Raw genomic sequence first — 21227 nt, 5'->3', positions numbered from 1 at the left:
CTCCTTTTTTAATAAAGGCCTCGGCGATGTTACTTGTCTCCCCAGTGCGTCGAACGCCGTTTAGGTAGCTCCATATTTGCCTCGCAAACCTCGAGTCTCTGAAAATCTGCTAATTTTCTGAAGAATTGAAGTGACAGGTAATGAAATAATTTCAGTGGCTTCTCACCTCCCGGACCATCCAGGGCTCCCGGCCCCAAACCCGCCCCTTGGCCTTCTGTACGTCAGGTGTGCCAACATGGCCGCCCCGTGGGGCCGCGGAGAGCTGGGCGCGGACATATTGCCTTTCAAGGTAATACCAGAAATCCAGTCCGCGTTTCTTCAAATGCTTCAGACCGTCTTCGGCCGCCGTAGACCGACGAAAAATCTGGGCGACAGGGGCAGAAGTAGAAGCGGTTCGTGGAAGTGTTACGTTTTAGGCTCTGCTTGTGGACTGGAGAAAATCGGGTCAGTGTGTGCATTTGTTCCTTGAAGTTTTGTGGTTTTGTCCCATAGGAGGTTTGTCCCTGTGGACGTGTCGTGTCGTCCACAGGGTGGAATGGTGTAGTGTGGACTTAACGGAATTATTGAGGGTCTGGTGGGAAGCACTGATGTGGAGGTATTTGAGAGGAACCAGGAGCGTTTGTGACGCGCGTACCTGTCGTTGGGGTACTTTGGGAGCTGTTCGTTAGAACGATTAAGAATCTGTAGAGGGAATTCCCTGGCGGATTCGGCGCTTTCACTGTAGTGGTCCGGGTTCACTCCCTGGTCAGGGAACTAAGATCCCGCAAGCCACGCGGCGCCCCCCCCCACAAAAAAAAATCTGTAGAGATCAACGATCGTGACCGGACCGGCCTGATATGGGGGTCTTTGCGGCTCACTCTATTTCTAAAGGATGCAGGTGGTATTTACGATGGTAAGAGATTCAGATTACGGGAGTTAATATGGCGCTCAGAGATGTTGGGGCCTGGCTGGATGGTCATCATATGAGGGTATCTGGCCCAGGTTTCGGATTAATAAGGAAGTGTGTAGTCAGTGTCTGTGGTACAGAGAGTCTTGTGAGGGCTGAGGCTTTGGTCCCCTAGGAGGCCTGGCTGGTGGCTGCGTTGAGATTCCAACCTAGTAGGCTGGGAAGGAAGGTGGTGCAGCCCGGGACGGTAGTGTAGTTCTAAACCTTCTGCTTTTTAGGCTTTTATCTGCAGACCGAGGGACTAACCCAGCCTCCTCTATGTGTTGTGTATCGTGTATCGCTGTTTTCGCACTGCAAAGGCAGAATTGAGTCCTCGTGACAGATCTGAACCCTCAAAGCAGAAATGGATAGTATCTATCCCTTTGTTGCCGACCAGGGCTCTTGGCCTCCTTGGTCCATAGAAATTGATCAAAGGCCAGATAAGAAATTCAGGCCAGGCTTTATTGTGGTCCCTACTGCAGCAGGGGGGAGCGAGAACAAGTAAGAGGTTCCCTTGCTTGTTCGCTGTCTGAGGTGGGGTTGGAGGGGGCATCTGTTTCCTTATATGCGGTGAGGGTAAGTGTATGTCCGAGGGTTGGGCCGGAGCGACGGCTTAGATGGTTTGCCCGTGCTTTAGGTGGTGTTGTGTGCAAGGGGCATGGCAGTACCTGCTTTTGCTCCGGATCCCCTGCTTTTGCTCTTGGTTCTTCAGAAGTGGCGGTTGGGTTTTTTGATTTCTTTGTATCTTGTTGTCCAGAATTTGACTCCTCTGTGCATATACAAAGTTATTTTTAGTCCCTTATAGTTTCTTTGTATGTTGTTGCTGGAGGAGAGGTGTGTCCAGCTGCAAGCACTGCAGCAAAGTGTTCCAGGTCCCAGCCTGTCTCACCTTTGCAGAAAATGTTTGTCAAGGCTTGCTCTCACCAGCGGCAGTGGACACTTGCTTTTTTGTCTGACATGCGTTCCCACTTTCTTCTTTGCTAACAGAACCGCCGTTTTGTTTAGTTATCCATCCTTCTGACAGGGTGACCCATATCCCAATACTGGTTGGTCTTAGTTAATCCTGGTGGTTCCAGTTCCCGTTGCTAGTGATTGAATTAGTACGAAATGAGCTTAGGTACGTGGTGCAGTTCTAGCCAGCAACATATATGAAAATCTGCTTGGGGGTTTCTGAGTGAAAAATTTTAAGTAAGTATTATAATTCTTTGAATCTCTCTTTCCATGTCAAGGATGATATTGTCTGAATATAACCTTAATTTTCTGTCCAGTTTCTAATGTTTATAATTCATTCCTTTTTTTTTAATTAGAAAAAAAAATTTTTTTGGCTGCCACCTAATGGCGGGCAGGAAACTTAGTTTTCCCACCAGGGATTTATCCTGTGCCCCCTGCAGTGGAGGCCTGGAGTCCTAACCACTGGACTCCCAGGGAAGTCCCTTGCTGTATATGTTTCAAGGCTATATTGTTAGGTACCTAGAAATGGCAAATTTCTTAAAATGTGGTGAATTGAACCTCTTACTAGTAAGCTTTGTTTCTCTTCTCTGTAGTAATTTTTGGGCTTTCTGGTGCATTTTTTCAGAGAATATAGATTATCTGTGGTTACTCTTTCCATGGTTTATCTTTTTCTAACCTTTTATTCTCCAGCTGTCCATATCACTATGTTTCAGTCATGTCACCTAGAGTAGCATGTTCTTGGGTTTTATTTTATTTTATTATTATTATTGTTTTGGCCACACTGGACAGCATGTGGGATCTTAGTTCCCTGACCAGGGATCAAACCCAGGCCCCCTGTGTTGGAAGTGTGGAGTCTTAACCACTGGACTGCTGGTGAAGTCCTGGGTTTTAAATTTTAATCCAGTCTGACAGTTTCGAGGCATTTGTATTTGATGTAATTAATTGGAATCTTTGTTCTGTTTATACTGAATATAATTCCTTTTAAAAATTTGTTTTATTGGAGTATAGTTGATTTAATATACTTAATATAATTCTTAGTGTTTTGTTTTAAAATAGTCATATAAGTGCACGGTATTTGCCCCACTTGTTCTCTATTCCTTATTCTCTTTTTTGCCATGTTTTGAATGAATTTCTTCTTATTCTGTTTCCCCCTTCTGTTAGGATGGAAATTATATACTTTAAGATAATTGTTAGTTTTCATCATGACACTAGAGATTACATACAGTATGGAAGCTTTCTTTGTCAAATTCTTATGTTAGTACTTTTACACTCTTCTCTAACAATACAGGCGTCTTAGATCATCTCAACTCAATTTCCCACTTTCCAATTTATTTACAATATTATGTGCTTTAAAAAATGTATTTAAAACCTAAGATATTATCGTTATTGTGTATAAGACAGTGCTTCTGGTTTGCCCAGTACATTGGTTTTCAAACTGAAGTGTGTGTACTCACAGGGTGTATAAAAACGCTTGAGGAGGTTCCTGAGCGCACACGGTTTAAAGGAAAGCAGTGCCCAGCGCCTCTCCTCCCATACGCTCCCTTTTGTATAACTGAGCTGCCTGAGAGTCTCCTGCTCCTGAGGCCTGCTGCTGGGATGAATCTCGTTTCTCTCACCTCCTTTTTTTTTTAAATCTTAGACTATTTTTTAAAATTAATTTATTTATTTTGGCTGTATTGGGTGTTCATTGCTGCACGCGGGCATTCTCTAGTTGCAGCGAGCGGGGGCTACTCTTCGTTGCGGTGCGTGGGCTTCTCATTGCGGTGGCTTCCCTTGTTGTGGAGCACGGGGTCTAGGCACGCAGGCTTCAGTAGTTGTGGCACGTGGGCTCAGTAGTTGTGGCTTGCAGGCTCTAGAGCGCAGGATCAGTAGTTGTGGTGCACGGGCTTAGTTGCTCTGTGGCATGTGGGATATTCCTGGACCAGGGCTCGAAGCCACGTCCCTTGCATTGGCAGGTGGATTCTTAACCACTGCGCCACCAGGGAAGTCTCCTTCAACTCCTTTGACAGTCACCCACTTCAACTTCACGGAATAAAGGAATACCCCACCACAGTCAGAATCTTAGCCTTTTTGGCCAGAGGAATAAAGTCGTCTGGGGTAAAAATGGGACACTCGGCCGTGCTGTGGGCATTGGGCTAAGGTGAGCGCCCAGGAACAGCGTTAGCATCTGGGCCCAGAGGAAATGTACCCTCAGCTTGAATTTTCTCCTCAACCCACAGGTCCTGACTCCCCAGGAGCAAAAGAATCAGTAGAAGGAGGAAGAAGTTACAGGATTTGGTATCAGCATTACTGGGGACATGCTTGATTGAAGACAGGTATCAGAACAGAAATTTAGAGCAGATCCAGAAGTCACAGCGACAGAGCCTTCTTACTGCCAGCTGTTTTTAGAGAACGGAAAAAAATGATCCAGGCCCAGGTGACTTTTGGTTTGTTTTATTCTTTTCTTTGTTCCCGAATGGGTTTGTTAGTTGTCTGAGTCATTCTAGCTAATTATTGCATGTAAGAGTGTCTTGGGGACCCTGGGTGTCTTTGTAGCCTGCTTCTGAAGTGAGGGTGATCCAGGGGACCCTAGAAATTGCAGCCAGTGTCTGAAGCGAGGGCAGTTCTATGGGAACTGTTTCCTCAGGCTTTGCAATGTGACTGACTCTTGGTTTCCATGTTCAAATCTGGATTCTTAATCTACCTTTTTTCTTATATTGCTTTTATTTTTGTACATTACACAGCTGACTTAAGGATATATTTAAAGGCTGAAATCATAACAAAGTACACATATCAAAAAATAAGTTTCTTCTTCATACACTTTAAACATGCTTATTAAACATTTAGTTTCTTATAATTCTGGCTTCTTGAGTCACTTCCCAGAAGATTCTGATTAACTGGCCATAAAGATTTAGTCATCCCAATTTCATTGACTTATGTGTTAGTCATATATATATATATATATATATATGTATGTATATATGTATATGTATATATATATGTATATATGTATATGTATATATATATATGAATGTAGTGTTTCTAGGTTAACAAGAAGGTTTAACTTTTATACGTTATAGAACGTCTAATGATAAATGGATGGATGACTGACTGCACAATTATATTTAGTTGGATCCTTGTATTTTATTAGGCTTTTGCTTGTTCCCTGTGCGTTAAAAACAAACAACCCGGGGCTTCCCTGGTGGCGCAGTGGTTAACAATCCGCCTGCCAATGCAGGGGACACGGGTTCGTTCCCTGGTCTGGGAAGATCCCACATGCCGTGGAGCAGCTAAGCCCGTGCACCACAGCTACTGAGCCCGCGTGCCACAACTGTGAGACCCGTGTGCCTGGAGCCCATGCTCTGCAACAGGGTAGGCCACCGCAATGAGAAGCCCGCGCACCGCAATGAAGAATAACCCCTGCTCGCCGCAACTAGAGGAAGCCCGTGCACAGCAGTGAAGACCCAACGCAGCCAATCAATCAATCAATCAATAAACAACAACAACAAAAACAACCCCCTAGAAATATAGATCCAGCCTATAAAGTAGAAATGAGAAGAAAAACTTTTAACATTTCTTCCATATCATCAAAAGGACATCACTTCATTAAACACCACTGTTACTATAGGAAACCCTGACGTTTGACGATGTGACTGTGGACTTCACGTGGGAGGAGTGGCAGCTCCTGACCCCTCCTCAGAAGGACCTGTACCAAGAGGTGATGCTGGAGAACTATAGCAACCTGCTGTCTGTGGGTGAGGACGGCTCCCCTGTGCCCTTCAGAGGGTCCCCAGTCAGTGGTGTTTCCTTTCTCGGCTTCTGAAAGCTCTGGAGTGTCTATGATGCTCTGAAGCGGTAGATTTTCAGTCCCCTCTCTGGTCCATGAGAAATGGGTATTCTCCCTTCTCCTGAGAGCACAGCATTTACTCTGTAGGTCGTGAAATTGTTTTGTCCTCAGCTGTAGTATTCTGTCTTCACAGACCCCAAGCCCAATTCACTGGGTCTAAATATTCTATCATTTCTGGTGAATAGGTTATCAAGCCAGAAAGCCAGACGTACTCTCTAATTTGGATCACGGAGAACCATGGATGATGGAAGATGAAATCCACTGTCGAACCCATTCAGGTGAGTGAGAGACCAGCAAGGTGACACACGTGGAAATCACACTATAGTTGGTCAGAGAAGAGTCACAGCTGTGAGGGGGTTGGACGCTGGGTGAGCAGTGCCTCCGTGCATCTCTCTCCCGATGTCAGACCTCTTTTTCTTTGTAGGAGTTTAGAGAAAAATATGTCCCTTCTTAGGGAAGCCTCTTGTCTTTTCCGGGATCTGTTTCTTCTTTATTTTACCCCCATCTTGATTTTTGTTTACATAGTTTTCTTTTTCCCTGGATTCTCATATCTTTTCCTTCTTCTTCATACACTTCCACCTCCTTTTCTATGAAACTCCACCTTCCAAGGCCTCTCTCCAAAGAGAAAACTTTGAATTCCTCACTGTGTTCTAGCTGCTGCACCTTTCTGTCCCACTGGTAATGTTGATTTCCTTTGTCGCATTCACCCCATGTTGGCTGCCGGCCCCAAAAGTAAACTGGTCTTCACTGTGCCTTGTCCCCACTCTGAGGTTCTCCAAAGGTTTTGTTTTCCATTTTCTCCAATGATCTTCTAACCTTCAAAGTTTTCTTCATTGTCATAAGCTAAGCTCCTTAGGGTCACTGGAGAAGACTCCCAAATTCATCTCTCCCCAGTGTGCTCCACCACAGACTTGGGACCTATATAACTTACTCACGTTGATGGCAGCTCTCCTGGGTTCTGAATAACTGCCAGGACCCAGGATCATCTTCCCTCCCAGAAAACCACTATAAGTTTACATTCTCCCTTACTCTTATGCAGTAATGCCTGGCCATTCAGGCATTACCTCATATGTTCCCCATCTGCAGAGCTGTCTTACGTAAATGCGTCTGCTGTTCATGATGAATTTTTAACTAGAGACGTTATCTTAACATCCTACGTTCTCAGTTCCGGTCTCAACCTGATCATAATTCTTCCTTATTTCAAATTAATTCCTTTGTGTATTTATTAGTTTTGAACTTTCTTCTCGTTGATTGTAGACCTTACTGTCTTCATTTCCCTAAAATTTTCATTTTTCTTTCCATTGTATTCTGATGACATTTATCCCAGCTAATCAAACTACTTGGCAGTTAAAGTTCTTCTTCTGTCCATGAACTCCATGATATTGACATCATCATGCTCACAAAGAGATATATTTCCACCCTCTTTCTTAAATTCTCCCTAATGTGTTCCATATATGTGATTGATATTTTGATTCATTCCTCTACATTTTTTTGATAGCCTGTTGTATGCTGGAAGGTAAGACCAGTGAAAAACAGTATACATATAGGTCACAAGTTTTTAGTCAAAGAGAAAGGAGTCAAGAAATTAATCAAGTGTTTTGGGGGCTGGTGGTGTGAGATAAAAAAGAATAAAAATAAGCAAATAATATATCTAATGGGTGAAAAGTGCTGTGATAAAGATTAAGTAACATAAATTGTTAGAGAAATGCAAATCAAAACTACAGTTAGGTACCACCTCACACCAGTCAGAATGGCCATGATGAAAAAGTCTACAGGGAGTTCCCTGGCAGTCCAGTGATTAGGACTCCATGCTCTCACCGCCAAGGCCCCGGGTTCAATCCCTGGTCGGGGAACTAAGATCTCACAAGCTTGTGGGGTGGCCAAAAAAAAAAGAAAAAAGAAAAAATGTCTACAAATGACAAACGCTGGAGGAGGTGTGGAGAAAAGGGAACCCTTCTATGCCGTTGGTGGGAGTGTAAATTGGTGCAGCCACTATGGAAAACAGTATGGAGGTTCCTCAAAAAACTAAAAACAGAGTCACCATATGATACAGCAATCCCACTCCTGGGCATATATCCAGACAAAACTATAATTCAAAAAGATACATGCACTCCTATGTTCATAGCAGCACTGTTCACAATAGCTAGGACATGGAAACAACCTAAATGTCCATTGAGAGATGAATGAATAAACAAGATGTGGTACATATACACAGTGGAATACTACTCAGCCACAAAGAAAGAATGAAATAATGCTATTTGCAGCAAAGTGGATGGACCTAGAGATTATCATACTAAGTGAAGTAAGTCAAAGAGAAAGGCAAATACCATATTATATCACTTATAGGTGAAATCTAAAATACGACACAGATCAGCATATCTACAAAGCAGAAACAGACTCACAGACATAGAGAACAGACTTGTGGTTGCCAAGGGGGAGGAGTGGTGGGGGAGGGATGGAATGGGAGATTGGGGTTAGCATATGTAACCTATTACATGTGAAATGGGTAAACAACAGGGTCCTACTGTGTAGCACAGAGAACTATATTCAATATCTGTGATAAACCATAATGCGAAAGAACATGAATAAGAATATATACGTATACCTGAATCACTTTGCTACACAGAAGAAATTAGCACAACATTGTATATCAACTATATTTCTGTAAAACTTAAAGAAACAAAACTTTAGTCAGCATAACAGACGAGTAGGTCCTGGGGCTCCTCTTTAGGCTGGGGACACCTCTCAGATAAGGTGCCTCTGAGCCAAGAAATGCGGGAAGTTAGTAGGCTGCTGGGTTAGGAGTTTTCCAAGTAGAGAGGCTAGCGGGTTTAAAAGGCTGAGCCATGAATGAGTTTGAGAAACATTAAGGAGCCTGTGTGGACAGAGCAGAGTGTGCTTTCTGGAAAGTGATGGGTATAAGGCCAAAGAGGCAGTAGCAGTGGGGGCGGGGTGGGGGTGGGGGTAAGATTGGTCACGTATTCCATTTCAAGGAAGCGTGATTTTACTCCCTAATAAGATGAGAAAACACGAGGAGAGGACTTCCCTGGTGGTACAGTGGTTAAGAATCCACCTGCCAATGCAGGGGACACAGGTCCGAGCCCTGGTCCAGGAAGATCCCACATGCCATGGAGCAAATAAACCCGTGCGCCACAACTACTGAGCCTGCGTTCTAGAGCCCACAAGCCACAACTACGGAAGCCCACGTGCCTAGAGTCCATGCTCCACAACAAGAGAAGCCACCGCAATGAGAAGCCCGCGCACCACAAGGAAGAATAGCCCCTGCTTGCCGCAACTAGAGGAAGCCTGCATGCAGCAACAAAGACACAACGCACCCCAAAATAAATTAATTAATTGATTAATTAAAAAAAAACACGAGGAGTTCTTGAGTACTGGAATGACATGAAATAATTTACATTTTTCAAGGAATCCTTTTGGCTTCTGTGTAGAAAGCAGACAGTAGTGGGCAGGGCGGCAAACAGGAAAGCCTTGTAGCAGGCTATTGCAAAAAACATGGTGACAGGGAGAATGGTTGACTGCAGCATGTGTGGAGGGTTCAGAGTTGGTGAGGTTCTGGATATGCTGCATGTAGAGGGCAAATGAGATTTGACATTACGTAAATACAGGCTGGGAGAGGAAAAAATGGATGAAGATTGTTGGTAAGGTTGATACTGAATGCAAGACCGTGTGCCTGAAGCACAGTGAGGTCAAATACTGAAACGTCGGAGTTGGGAGCAGAGAAGGGTTTACTGCCTGACTGTGCCAGGAGTCAGGTGGCTCGTGCCTTAAAAAGTCTGGAACTCCTTGAAGGCTTTCAGCAAAGCCTTTTAAAGGCAAGGTGAGGGAGGGACCTGGGTAGTTATTGCACACTTCTTGGTGGTGTTGGATTCTTTGTTCTTGCAGCTGTCATGTAAGTCAGGTCATGGTCAGGTCACCATGTTTTTGTAAACCTTGAACAAGACAAATGTTATTCTCTGTTCAGGTCAGGTCACGGATGTTCTTGTATATTTCAAGCTATAGGCAGCATTCTTTTACAAAATGTACAGAGCCAGCATGACTAAGTACAGGCAACAGAGCACGACGGTTAAAGTGAGGTTAAAGTAAAAGGAACAGATCTGATATGGAGTCAGATTTGTTCTTCCTTATTACAAAAGCAGAGCAGTTCCTCAAGGGATGTTAATGTTTCATGGCACATGGGTCTCAAGTTCACCTGTGTCTCAAGTTCACATAGGACTTTGATGGTTCTCCATAGAGGTGATGTGGTGAGTGAGGTTAACTGCAGTCCCTAACTGTCCTTCTCATAAATGTAAAAACATGTTTCCTACAGCTGTTTCTTCATTTTATCTAATATGATATTAATCCTGCCTAATCTACACACAGGCATCAGTCTGTGTCCATATGTGTCCATATATATTCTTTAAAGAATAATTTCTTTACAGATTTGATCATCTAATAACCTATTGTGCTCTATACATGTTTTATACCGTTTCTTTTTTTTCATTTAATATATTAACTACTGAAATTAGCATGTATTGTGATTCTGGCATCTGGAATCTCTTCATTACTGGTTTTGGTATTGGCTCAACTGCTAATGGTGAATTTAGGAATCTGTATTATTCATATACTTATAAGAATCATAGAGTTCAGTATTAGTAAATAGATGCTTATGAGGTAATAGAAAATATGTATTGGTCTCTGCCCCCTGTTTCTAGCACAGAGCTCCTAAAACCCTTGTGATTCCCTAAGTGATTAGAATGCTAGGAACATCTCTGGTTTTAATATTGGCCTTTGACCTCTGTTCCTGACACAGGGCTCCTGAAACTCTTGTCATTTCCTGGGTGACAGGAGTAACTTTGTTCTAGCAAGGTGACTCTGAGTGGGCTACTGGATGAGGGCTGGTCACCAGAATGACCAAGCCATGGTGAGAAACTTGTCCTTTTTATCCCCACCCCCTGTTCTCTTGAGAAGGGAGAAGGGTTGAAAATGGAGTTAATGATTGATCATGCTTACATGATGAAGACTCCATGAAATCCCCAAACTATGATGTTCAGAGGACTTCTGGGTTGGTGAACATGTGGACGTGCCCTAAGATGGTGTGGAAGCATGGCATCCCTTCCCACATATCCTTCCCTACACATCTCTTCCATCTAGATATTCACCCGTATCCTTTATCATAGCCTTTAATAAAGTGGTAAACATAAGTTCTCCAGAGTTCTGTGAGCCCCTCTAGCAAGTGAATTGAACCCGAGGAGGGGGTTATTGGAACCTCTGATCTATAGCTGGCTGGTCAGAAGCACAGGTGACAACCTGGATTTGTGATTGGTGTCTGAAGTGGGGGTTGCGAAGTCTTACGGAACTGAGCCCATAACCTGTGGGATCTGACGCTATCTCTGGGTAGATAGTGTCAGAATTGATTTAAATTATAGGATACCCAGCTGGTAGGGCAGAGAATTGCTTGTTCTGGGGAAAAAGTCTCCACACATTTGGTGACCAGAAGGGTCAGAAACGAAATGTTTTGTGTGGGTAATAAAGGAGACTCGCAGGGAGGAAGCACACAGTGGAGAAGAACTGGGTTTTTCACTGCACAGGAAGGAAACGAAACTGGGTTTTTCCTTTACAAATGCTCACATATATAGAGATTGCACATGTTTTTACATCAGCTAGAAGAATTAACGGTACATTACCGAAACTTCTTTGAATTTTCAACTTTAGTTGAATGAATGGAAGACTGCACAGTAACGTAATATCTTACTAGCATTCTTACTCTATCACACCGTGTGAAGGAAAAAAACCCACTAATTTCCCATATGGCAAAAGTGAGCAGAATAATTTCCTTTACATTTTTCCATATTACCCAAAGGACATCACTTCGCTAAATAAGACCATGTTATGACAGGAATCCCTGACATGACGACGTGGCTATGAAGTTCACATGGGAGGAGTGGCAGCTCCTGGACCCTGATCAGAAGGACCTGTGCCGGGATGTGATGCTGGAGAACTATAGCAACCTGCTGTCCGTGGGTGAGGACGGCTCCCCTGGGTCCCTCAGAGGGTGCCCGTCAGTGGCCGTTCCATTCTCAGCCTCTTAACTCTTCAGACTAACTGCATTCCTCTGCAATGGTCGAGTCTCAGATCCTTCTCTTGCCCCAGACTAGAGGGTATAATAGTCCCTCTCCTGAGAGAAAAGCCTTGAGGTTACAGATGTGAAACCTTTTTATTCCCTCCATGTACCATTATCCCTTCCTGCCGTATCCCAACCCAGTTCGGTATGTCTAAGTCTTCTATCATTTTTCATGAACAGGGTATCAAGCCAGCAAACCAGATGTTGTCTCCAGGTTGGAACGAGGAAGATGGCCAGTAGAAGATGACTGCCACAGTCGAATCTGTCCAGGTGAGTGGGTGAGACCCAGCAAGGTGGGCAGCCAGGGAAGTCGTACTCTGGTCAGGAGAGAAGGCGTCAGAGCTGTGATAGTGTCTGAGGAAACATAAGCAGCCTTACCACGTACCTCTCTTCCGGTGTAAAAACTCTTTTTCCTTGTAGAAGTTAAGAGGAAAATATATCACTTTGTTCTCTTTTGAGATCTGATCCCTGTCTATTTCATATGCATCTTGTTTTTCTTTAAATAGTTTTCCTCTTCCTAGGATTTTCAAATCTCCCTCTTCTTCATTCACCATCACAGGATCTCTGTATTACCACTTGTCTTGCTGTGAAATTCCACTTTCCAGGCCTCTCTGGAAAGAGCGAACTTTGAATTTATCACTCTTCTTACTACTGTACCTTCTTCCTGCCCAGCTAGGAAATAATGATTTCCCACCATAACATCCAACCCCACCTTGGATGCTAGAAAAGATGTTTTTACCATGCTACATGTTAGAACTAGGTCATAACTTCTGTCTGCCTTAAATAACTTCCTTCATAGTTTTGCTAATTCAGATTCTCCTGTAGTTCTTAGATGTTATCATTGTATTTATTTTCCTAAAGCCTCTGTTCTCACTTTATATTTTTTAACAGTTTTATTTAGATTTAATTCATATAATATCAAACAATTTATCCATTTAAGTTATATAATTCAGTGGTGTTTTATTATATTCACATAGTTGTGCAACCATCACCACCATCAGTTTTGGAGTATTTTATATGTATATATCCTTCTAGTAGCCTTTATTATTATAGCTTTGCAGTAAGCTTTGAAATTGGAAAATGTAAATCCTCCAACTTTTTCAAGCCTATTTTGAGTATTGTGGAGCCTTTGAATTTCCATCCGAATTTTCGAATCAGCTTGTGAAATTCTACAGAAAAAAAAATTTGCCTGGGATTTTGATAGGGATTATATTGAACTGTGTGTCAATTTGGGGAGTCATTCCATCTTAACCATATTTAGCATTCTGTTCCATGATCATTGAATCTTTTTAAATCTAATTAGGCCTTTAATGTCTTCCACAATGTTTTTTTAACTTTCAGAATATAAGTTTTGTATTTCCTTTCTTAAATTTATTCCTAAATAAACTGGTATTCTTTTATATATTATAGTAAATGGAATTGTTTCTTGATTACATTTTTAGATTATTCATTGCTAGAATGTAGAAATAAAATTGATTAATTTCGTGTCATATTCTGATGACACTTAGTCCCAGTTAACCCTATTTCCTGCCATATGTGATTACACTTTCTCTTTCAATGATCCCGTGATATGATATCATCTTGATTATAAAGAGTAAAGAGTTTTTGTCCTCTTCTTTTTTTTTTTTTTTTTTGGCTGCGTTGGTTCGTAGCTGCGGCATGCAGGATTTTCCTTAAGGCATGTGGATCTTTCATTGCGGCACATGGCTTCTCTCTAGTTGTGGCGTGCGGGTTTTCTCTTCTCTGGTTGTGGCACGTGGGCTCCAGAGCATGTGGGCTCTGTAGTTTGTGGCACGCATGCTCTCTAGTTGTGGCGCTTGAGCTCAGTAGATGTGGTGTGTGGGCTTAGTTGCATGTGGGATCTTAGTTCCCCGACCATGGATCGAACCTGCGTCCCCTGTATTGGAAGGTGGATTCTTTACCACTGGACCACCAGGGAAGTCCCCTAAGTATTCTTAATATGTTCCATACATATGATTGCCTTCTGCAATTGATGTGCTAGTTTTACTCCTTTAAAACTTGCATTTCGAGAGCCTAATAGCATAATAGTTTTGAAGCTAATAGCAATACAAAACAGGAAAAATATATATATCTTGTCCCTTCACACAGAGTACGTTCTAAATTGAAATACTTTATAATGAATAATAAACAAATGCGTAACTAACATGTCTTAGTGTAAAAATTGCTGTAAGGAAAATTAAAGCAGCTAATGGAAGAGTGGGTGTTGGGGCTTGGAACTGCCCTTTTAGGAATGGGAGTGGCAATCTGATAAGGTGCCTTTGAGCACACAGATGAGGGATATGAGTAATCTTCCTGGGTGAGGAGTTTTCCAAATGTGAGACAGTGGGAATTTGAAAGACCTGAATCTGGAATGTGTTTGAGGAACTTTGGGGAAACTTACATGGGTAGAAGGGAGTGAACAAGAGGGAAAATGACTAGAGTTAAGGGTAACAGGGTAGTAGCTGCAGGTTTTGGTACATAGGTCACAAACTGCCTATCAAGGCCATTCAAGACCTTGATTCTTTTCTGAATAATTTGAGAGAACAGGATTTTGAGTAGAAGAGTGGCATTATACAATTTTTATAGTGGATCACTTTGCCTACTTTATAGAAGGTAGCCATTATTTGGGAGGGGGATGTACTTTTATACTCTTGGCTACAGTGTGTGACAATAAAATGATACAGATTAAAGTCATCAAAGATCAAATGTGCATGGGAAAGACTCCAGGAGAGGCTGCACACAAGGTTCCCGGTTGTCCTCTACCAGTGGAGTCATGTGAACAGTGCTGAATTTTCCCAGCAATGATGTTTGAATGTTTGACAATACGTGTGAAGTGTTGCCAACCAGGGAATTTCACCCAAGCCTGCTGTCTCTAGACCCCAGAATCAGAATGTTAGTGTTGTCCAAAGCCTCAGGCATACAAAAAACGGGCATCTACCACAAATCACATTGTTAGTATAAACTGTATGTTATGGCTTCAGACCTCATGTCTAAAAAGATACTCTTATTAGGCAGCATATCAGGGACTCAGACGTTATCTTCCAGTCATCAGTCATGGCCACTCATTTCTTTGCAAGATGCAGGGATGGAGTAACTGCATACCAACGTTCCCTTTTTACATAGGAACATAGGGTATGTTCCAGCTAGACTATTAGTTGGAATCTTGGTTACAGAAGCTTTCTTCTAAATTTGAGGTTAGTTGGGATTAGCAGATGCAAACTATTTTATGTAGAATTGAATAAACAATACAGCACAGGGAATTATATTCAGTATCCTGTAGTAAACCATAATGGATAAGAATATAAATATATATATTTATGTATGTATAAATGAATGACTTTGCTGTACACCAGAAACTAATACAATATTTTAAATCAGCTACACTTCAATAAGAGAAATTCTAAAATATTCAAATTAGTGCTTTGGTAGAGTTAGGTGAATGGTGGTCTACAGAATGAAGAAGGATGGCAAGATGTTAGACTATGATAACCAGTCTTTCAGTAGTCTGTCACACTTACCTCGAAATCAGATGCTGAGGATCCATATCTTACTCATCATTGTATTTTGTTCTATATACCTGGATCTTCAGGGGACCCGTGATCACAATACTCAATGTTTGGTTCTCTTAGGTGGGCTTAATTGGATTCCAAACTCTACATGTTGGAATGGCTAAAGCCTTGGCCCTGTGCCTTCACCTTTATTCTACATGTTTCTAAACACAGTCTCATCCAGTTCTCTATCTTTGAATAATGTATACTGATGATATCCACATTGCTATTTTCAGATAAAACCTTTTTAAAGATTTATATATTCAACCTGTTCGTGTTTATATAGTACTTGGGTATGTAATAGTCATCTTTTTTTTTTAAATTAATTTATTTATTTTTGGCTGTGTTGGGTCTTCGTTGCTGCGTGTGGGCTTTCTGTAGTTGCAGAAAGCGGGGTCCACTCTTCGCTGCGGTGCACGGGCCTCTTTTGTTGTGGAGCAGAGGCTATAGGCACACGCTTCAGTAGTTGTGGCACATGGGCTTAGTTGCTTTGTGGCATTCGGATCTTCCCAGACCAGGACTTGAACCCATGTTCCCTGCATTGGCAGGTGGATTCTTAACCACTGCACCCCCAAGGAAGTCCCTGTAATAGTCATCTTAAACTTTGTTTCACAATGCGTGCTAGATTTTCCTCTCATTCTGGACTTCAGTAATATTCCTCACATTATAAAGAGGCATTCCACCTACCCAGTGGCTGAAACCACATAATTCGTGGAATAATCCTTGAGTCTTAACCTCTTCCATGCTTCTCCCATTAAGTCCATCAGTGAACCTTGTCTTTTCTTTGAACATATCCTGATTTCCTCCACCTCTTACATATTCGTTGCTCCTTTAACCATGATTCACAGACTGCAATTGCCTTCTTTATTCCTTTGCTTCAGTGGTGTGTACATAGAATTAAACCGGGGTGTCCTAAATTTTGACTCATTTCTGATACTATCTATGTGGAAATAGTGTCAGATTCTACAAGTTAAGGGTTCAGTCCCACATGGTTGTCCCAATGTCAGATGTCAATTGCAAGTCCAGATTGTTACCTGTGCTTCTGACCAACTGGCTGTAAGTTGGAGGTTCCCATGACCTGCTTCTTGGGTTCAGTTAATTTCCAAGGGTGGCTCTGAGAACTGAGAAACATTTACTTATGTTTATAACCAAGTGTAGCGGTACAAGGTCCAAAATGAAGAGGTACAAGAAGGCAAGGTCTGAAGGATTCCTGAATGCGGGAGCTCCTTTCCCCAGAACTGGGGTGCACCACCCTCCTGGCACTTGGATGTGTTCACTCATCCAAAGGTTGAGCAAATTTTGTTAAGAGTTCTTATAGAGCTTTAATATCTAGGCTCTCTCTCCTTTCTCAGAGGCCAGTGGGTGGAGCTGAAAGTTCCAACCTTCTAATCACTTAGTCTTTCTGGTGGTCAGTCCCATCCTGAGGTTATGTAGGAACCCTATGCTAAGTCATCTCATTAGCATCCTAAACACTTAGGAAATTACAAGCCTTTAGGAGCTCTGTGGAGGAAGACCAAATATATTTCTTTTTATACCACACATAGAATTGTCAGTAAATAGTTACTTCACATGAAGGCAATTTTTGAAACAGTTTTCTTCCAAATTAAGATTATGAGAGATTGCGGAATGATTCCTTGTTCTCTTCTTTCCTAGAAATCAGGAAAGTTGATGACCTTCTGCAGCATCACTTGACAAATCACAGAATTCAAAATACTGTGGAACAATGCTGCGAACATAATACATTTGCAAATATTGTTAATCAGAGCGAAAGTCATTTCCTGTTAAAGCAAAATTGTGATATGTTTGACTTAACTGAAAAACCTTTAAAATCAAATATAAGTTTTGAAAACCAGAAGAGAAGCTGTAACTTAAAGAACTCTGCTGAGTTTAATGGAGATGGGAAATCCCTTCTCCATGCTAACCATGAGCAATCTTTTACTGAAATTAAATTTCCTGTAAGTGCAAAACCCATCAGCAATAACTCCCTGTCTACTAAGCAACAGAGAACTCACAACATAGAGAAAGCCCATGTATGCAGTGAGTGTGGGAAAGCCTTCTTCAAGATGTCTCAGCTCTTTGATCATCAGAGAGTTCATACTAGAGAAAAACCTCATGGATGCAGTCTGTGTGGGAAAGCCTTCTCCAGAAAATCCAGGCTCACTGAACATCAAAGAACTCATACCGGACTGAAACATTATGAGTGCACTGAATGCAATAAAACCTTCTTCAAGAAATCGCAGTTCAATAAACATCAGAAAAGTCATATGGGAGAGAAACCTTACACATGTAGTGAATGTGGGAAAGCATTCACCACAAAGTGTCTGCTCATTTATCATCAGCGAACTCATACAGGGGAGAAGCCCCATGGATGCAGTCTGTGTGGAAAAGCCTTCTCTACAAAGTTCAGTCTCACTACACATCAGAAAACTCATACAGGAGAGAAACCTTACATATGCAGTGAATGTGGAAAAGGCTTCATCGAGAAGAGGCGTCTTATTGCACACTGTCGAACTCATACTGGTGAGAAACCCTTTGTATGCAGTGAATGTGGGAAAAGTTTCACCTTGAAGAAGAGTCTTATTCCACATCAGCGAACTCATACTGGAGAGAAACCCTATACATGCAATGATTGTGGAAAAGGCTTCACCTTGAAGAACCCTCTCATCAGACATCAGCGAACTCATACAGGAGAGAAACCCTATGTATGTAGTGTATGTGGAAAAGGCTTCACCATGAAGGGTGATCTCGTTGTACATCAGCGAACTCATATTGCAGAGAAGCCATTTATATGCAGTGACTGTGGGAAAGGCTTCACTGTGAAGAGCCAACTGATTGTACATGAGCGAACTCATACCGGAGAGAAACCCTACGTGTGCAGTGAATGCGGAAAAGGCTTTCCAGCCAAGGCCCGGCTGATTGGACATCAGCGAACACACACAGGAGAGAAACCCTATGTATGCAGTGATTGTGGAAAAGGCTTCATTCAGAAGGGCAATCTCATTGTACATCAGCGAACTCACACAGGAGAGAAACCCTATGTATGCAATGAATGTGGCAAAGGCTTATCCGCGAAAAGGAAGCTCGTTGCACATCTGCGAACTCATACTGGAGAGAAACCATATATATGCAGTGAATGTGGCAAGGGATTCACCGTGAAGAGTACTCTTGGTACACATCAGCAAACTCACACTGGAGAGAAACCGTACAAATGCAACGAGTGTGGTAAAGCCTTTAGGAAGAAGACATGCCTTATACGACATGAGAGATTTCACTCAGGAAAGACTTCTTTGCATGTACTGAATGTGGAAAATTCTCTTTGTGCAAAAATGATCTCATTACCCATCAGAGAATTCACACAGGAGAGAAGCCATATGAATGCAGTGAATGTGGGAAAACCTTCACCACAAAGTCAGGACTCAGTGTTCACCAAAGAAAACATACAGGAGAGAGGCCCTATGGATGCAGTGAGTGTGAGAAAGCTTTTGCCCACTTGTCAATCCTTGATAAACATAAGAGAATTCACAGGTAGTCACTTTGGGGAAGCCTGTTGCCGGTTGTAGACCCTCAAGATAATAGTATGCAGAGAAGAATCACAATGCAAAGAATGTGGTGTTATCTTTAGTGATCAAGTACCTCATATTTTATATTGATGAAAAAATTTACAAAACTACTCGGATACAATCAGCCTTGGTGAAAATATTTTAGGACATTCTATGTCTAAAAAGTATATACTGAGATAAAGCCTATGAGTGTGAAAGACTAGGAAAGCCTTCAGTGGAAATAAACCCTATCATATGTGATCATCATAGAACATGAATGAATGAATGTTTCTAATTGGTAGAAGTATAATTGTGGAAAAGCCTTTGCCCAGAAGTAATACCTCAACAGATGTCAGTTATCACTAGAGAAATACTTTCCTGTGGCAATGAATATAGCAGGGTTTGCAGCAGTAAATATTGCTTTATCATTTGCCAGGAAATCCGTGCAGAAACCCATTCTATATGGTGGACGTTAACAAAATATCAGACAACGTAATGAAGGAAAGAAGCCTTGGGGAAATGATGAATGAGAGCATTCTGTTACAAGTCTTAAGGGATACTACACCTCACAAGCAACTGAAGGATACCTTCAGCCATATTTCTAGTTTCCTTGTCATTGATCTTATAAATTTTACATAGTGGCAGTTACTCTCAACATGGATTGAATTTTCATTATTTAACTTTTGCATTTCTTTGGTTCCAAGTTTGTGTTATTTCAGAATATTTGAAGTACTTCAAAATGAAAAATGTACTCGTTTCTTAAGTATAACAACATATCTGGATGTGTTTAACCAAGTTTGTAAGTACCATCAGGGGGTTTATAAAATTAATATAAATGTGATGTTTTTATAACTTTTAATTTTGAAGTAAGTTTAGAATCACAAAAAAAAATATTCCAGAGATTTCCTAAATGCCCTTCAGCCCACTACTCCCAAAGGTAAAATCTTATAATAACCACACAGTTTACTGTGTGGTTATATAAGGTCAAATAGAGGAAAGTGAAATTGTTACAGTGCTGTTAACTACAGGGTTTATTTCGACTGCACCAGTTTTAACATGTAGTAGTTTTTGTTTGGTTTTTATATATCTCCTTAAGAAACTTCATCACATATGTAGGTTCCTGTAACCAACACCCCAGTAAAAATTTAGAATGCTTTGTCAACACAAACTCCCTCATGCTACATCCTCATAAGTCACATCCTTTCCCTGACACTAACCCTTGGCATCACAGATCTTTTTGTATCCATAATTTTGTCATTTATAGAATATTAGAAAAATAGGGCCTCCCTGGTGGCACAGTGGTTGAGAGTCCGCCTGCTGATGCAGGGGACACGGGTTTGTGCCCCATTCCAGGAAGATCCCACATGCCGCGGAGCAGCTGGGCCCGTGAGCCATGGCCGCTGAGCCTGTGCGTCCGGAGCCTGTGCTCCGCAACGGGAGAGGCCACAGCAGTGAGAGGCCCGCGTACTGCAAAAAAAAAAAAAAAAAAAATCATTTAGGATGTATCCTTTTGAGGTTGACTGTTTGACCTTGTGAAATTGTAGAAAATAGACATATTGGTCTCTGCCCCTAGTTTCTGGCACAGAGCTTCTGAAACCCTTGTAAATTTCTACATAAGAGTGTGTGGAGCATCTCTTACTCTATTGATGTGATTCTGGGTGGGCTCCTGGATGAGGGTTGGTCAACAGAGAGATCCAGCCATGATTAGAAGCTTGGAATTTTCAGCCCACTCCCCATCTTCCAGAGAAGGGAGAGGGGCTAGAACTGGAGTTACTAATTAATCATGCCTATGTAAGGAAATCTCCATAAAATCCCAGTAGTAGGAATTTTGGAGAGCTTCTACATCGGTGAACACATTCAGGTATGGGGAGAGTAACACACCATAGCACAGGGACAGAAGCTCCTGTGCTTGGGACCCTCCCACATCTCGCCCTATTTTTGTCATTTAGCTGTTCATCTGTATCCTTTATCATATACTTTAACAAACTGATAAACGCAAGTGTTTCCCTGAGTTCTGTGAGCCATTTAGCAAAACTAATTGAACCCAAAGAAGAGGTTGTGGGAATCTCCGGTTTGTAGCCAAATCAGACAAGTTGTAGGTAACTTGGGCACCTGCTGAGTGTGATTGACATTTGAAGTGGGGTGGAAGCAGTCTTATGGGACTGAGCCCTTAACCTGTGGGATGTGACACTATCTTCAAGTAGACAGTGTTAGAACTGAGTCACAGTTAAGGATCCAGTTGGTGTAGTGAAGAATTGCTTGGTGTGGTTAAACGCCCCACCCCCAATATTTGGTGACAGACGTGTCAGAAGTGTTG

The 21227-nt window shown here is 42.0% G+C and overlaps 1 protein-coding gene across 1 annotated transcript; it reads left to right on the top strand.

The window, feature by feature from the left end:
* The first annotated feature begins 322 nt into the window (after nt 1-322).
* LOC137214781 (zinc finger protein 615-like) lies at nt 323-20909 on the top strand. The gene is given in 7 exon segments (XM_067719024.1): nt 323-444; nt 4096-4292; nt 5484-5610; nt 5888-5980; nt 12004-12093; nt 17025-18653; nt 18656-20909. Coding segments are annotated over 6 exon segments (2199 nt in total). The 5' UTR covers nt 323-444; nt 4096-4277; the 3' UTR covers nt 18901-20909.
* Nucleotides 20910-21227: the final 318 nt, after the last annotated feature.

This window comes from Pseudorca crassidens, chromosome 20 (genome assembly GCF_039906515.1).
Source record: "Pseudorca crassidens isolate mPseCra1 chromosome 20, mPseCra1.hap1, whole genome shotgun sequence".
Classification (NCBI taxonomy): Eukaryota; Metazoa; Chordata; class Mammalia; order Artiodactyla; family Delphinidae; genus Pseudorca; species Pseudorca crassidens.
The sequence above is the reverse complement of the archived record's forward strand: the minus strand, read 5'-3'. Positions and strand labels throughout refer to the sequence as shown.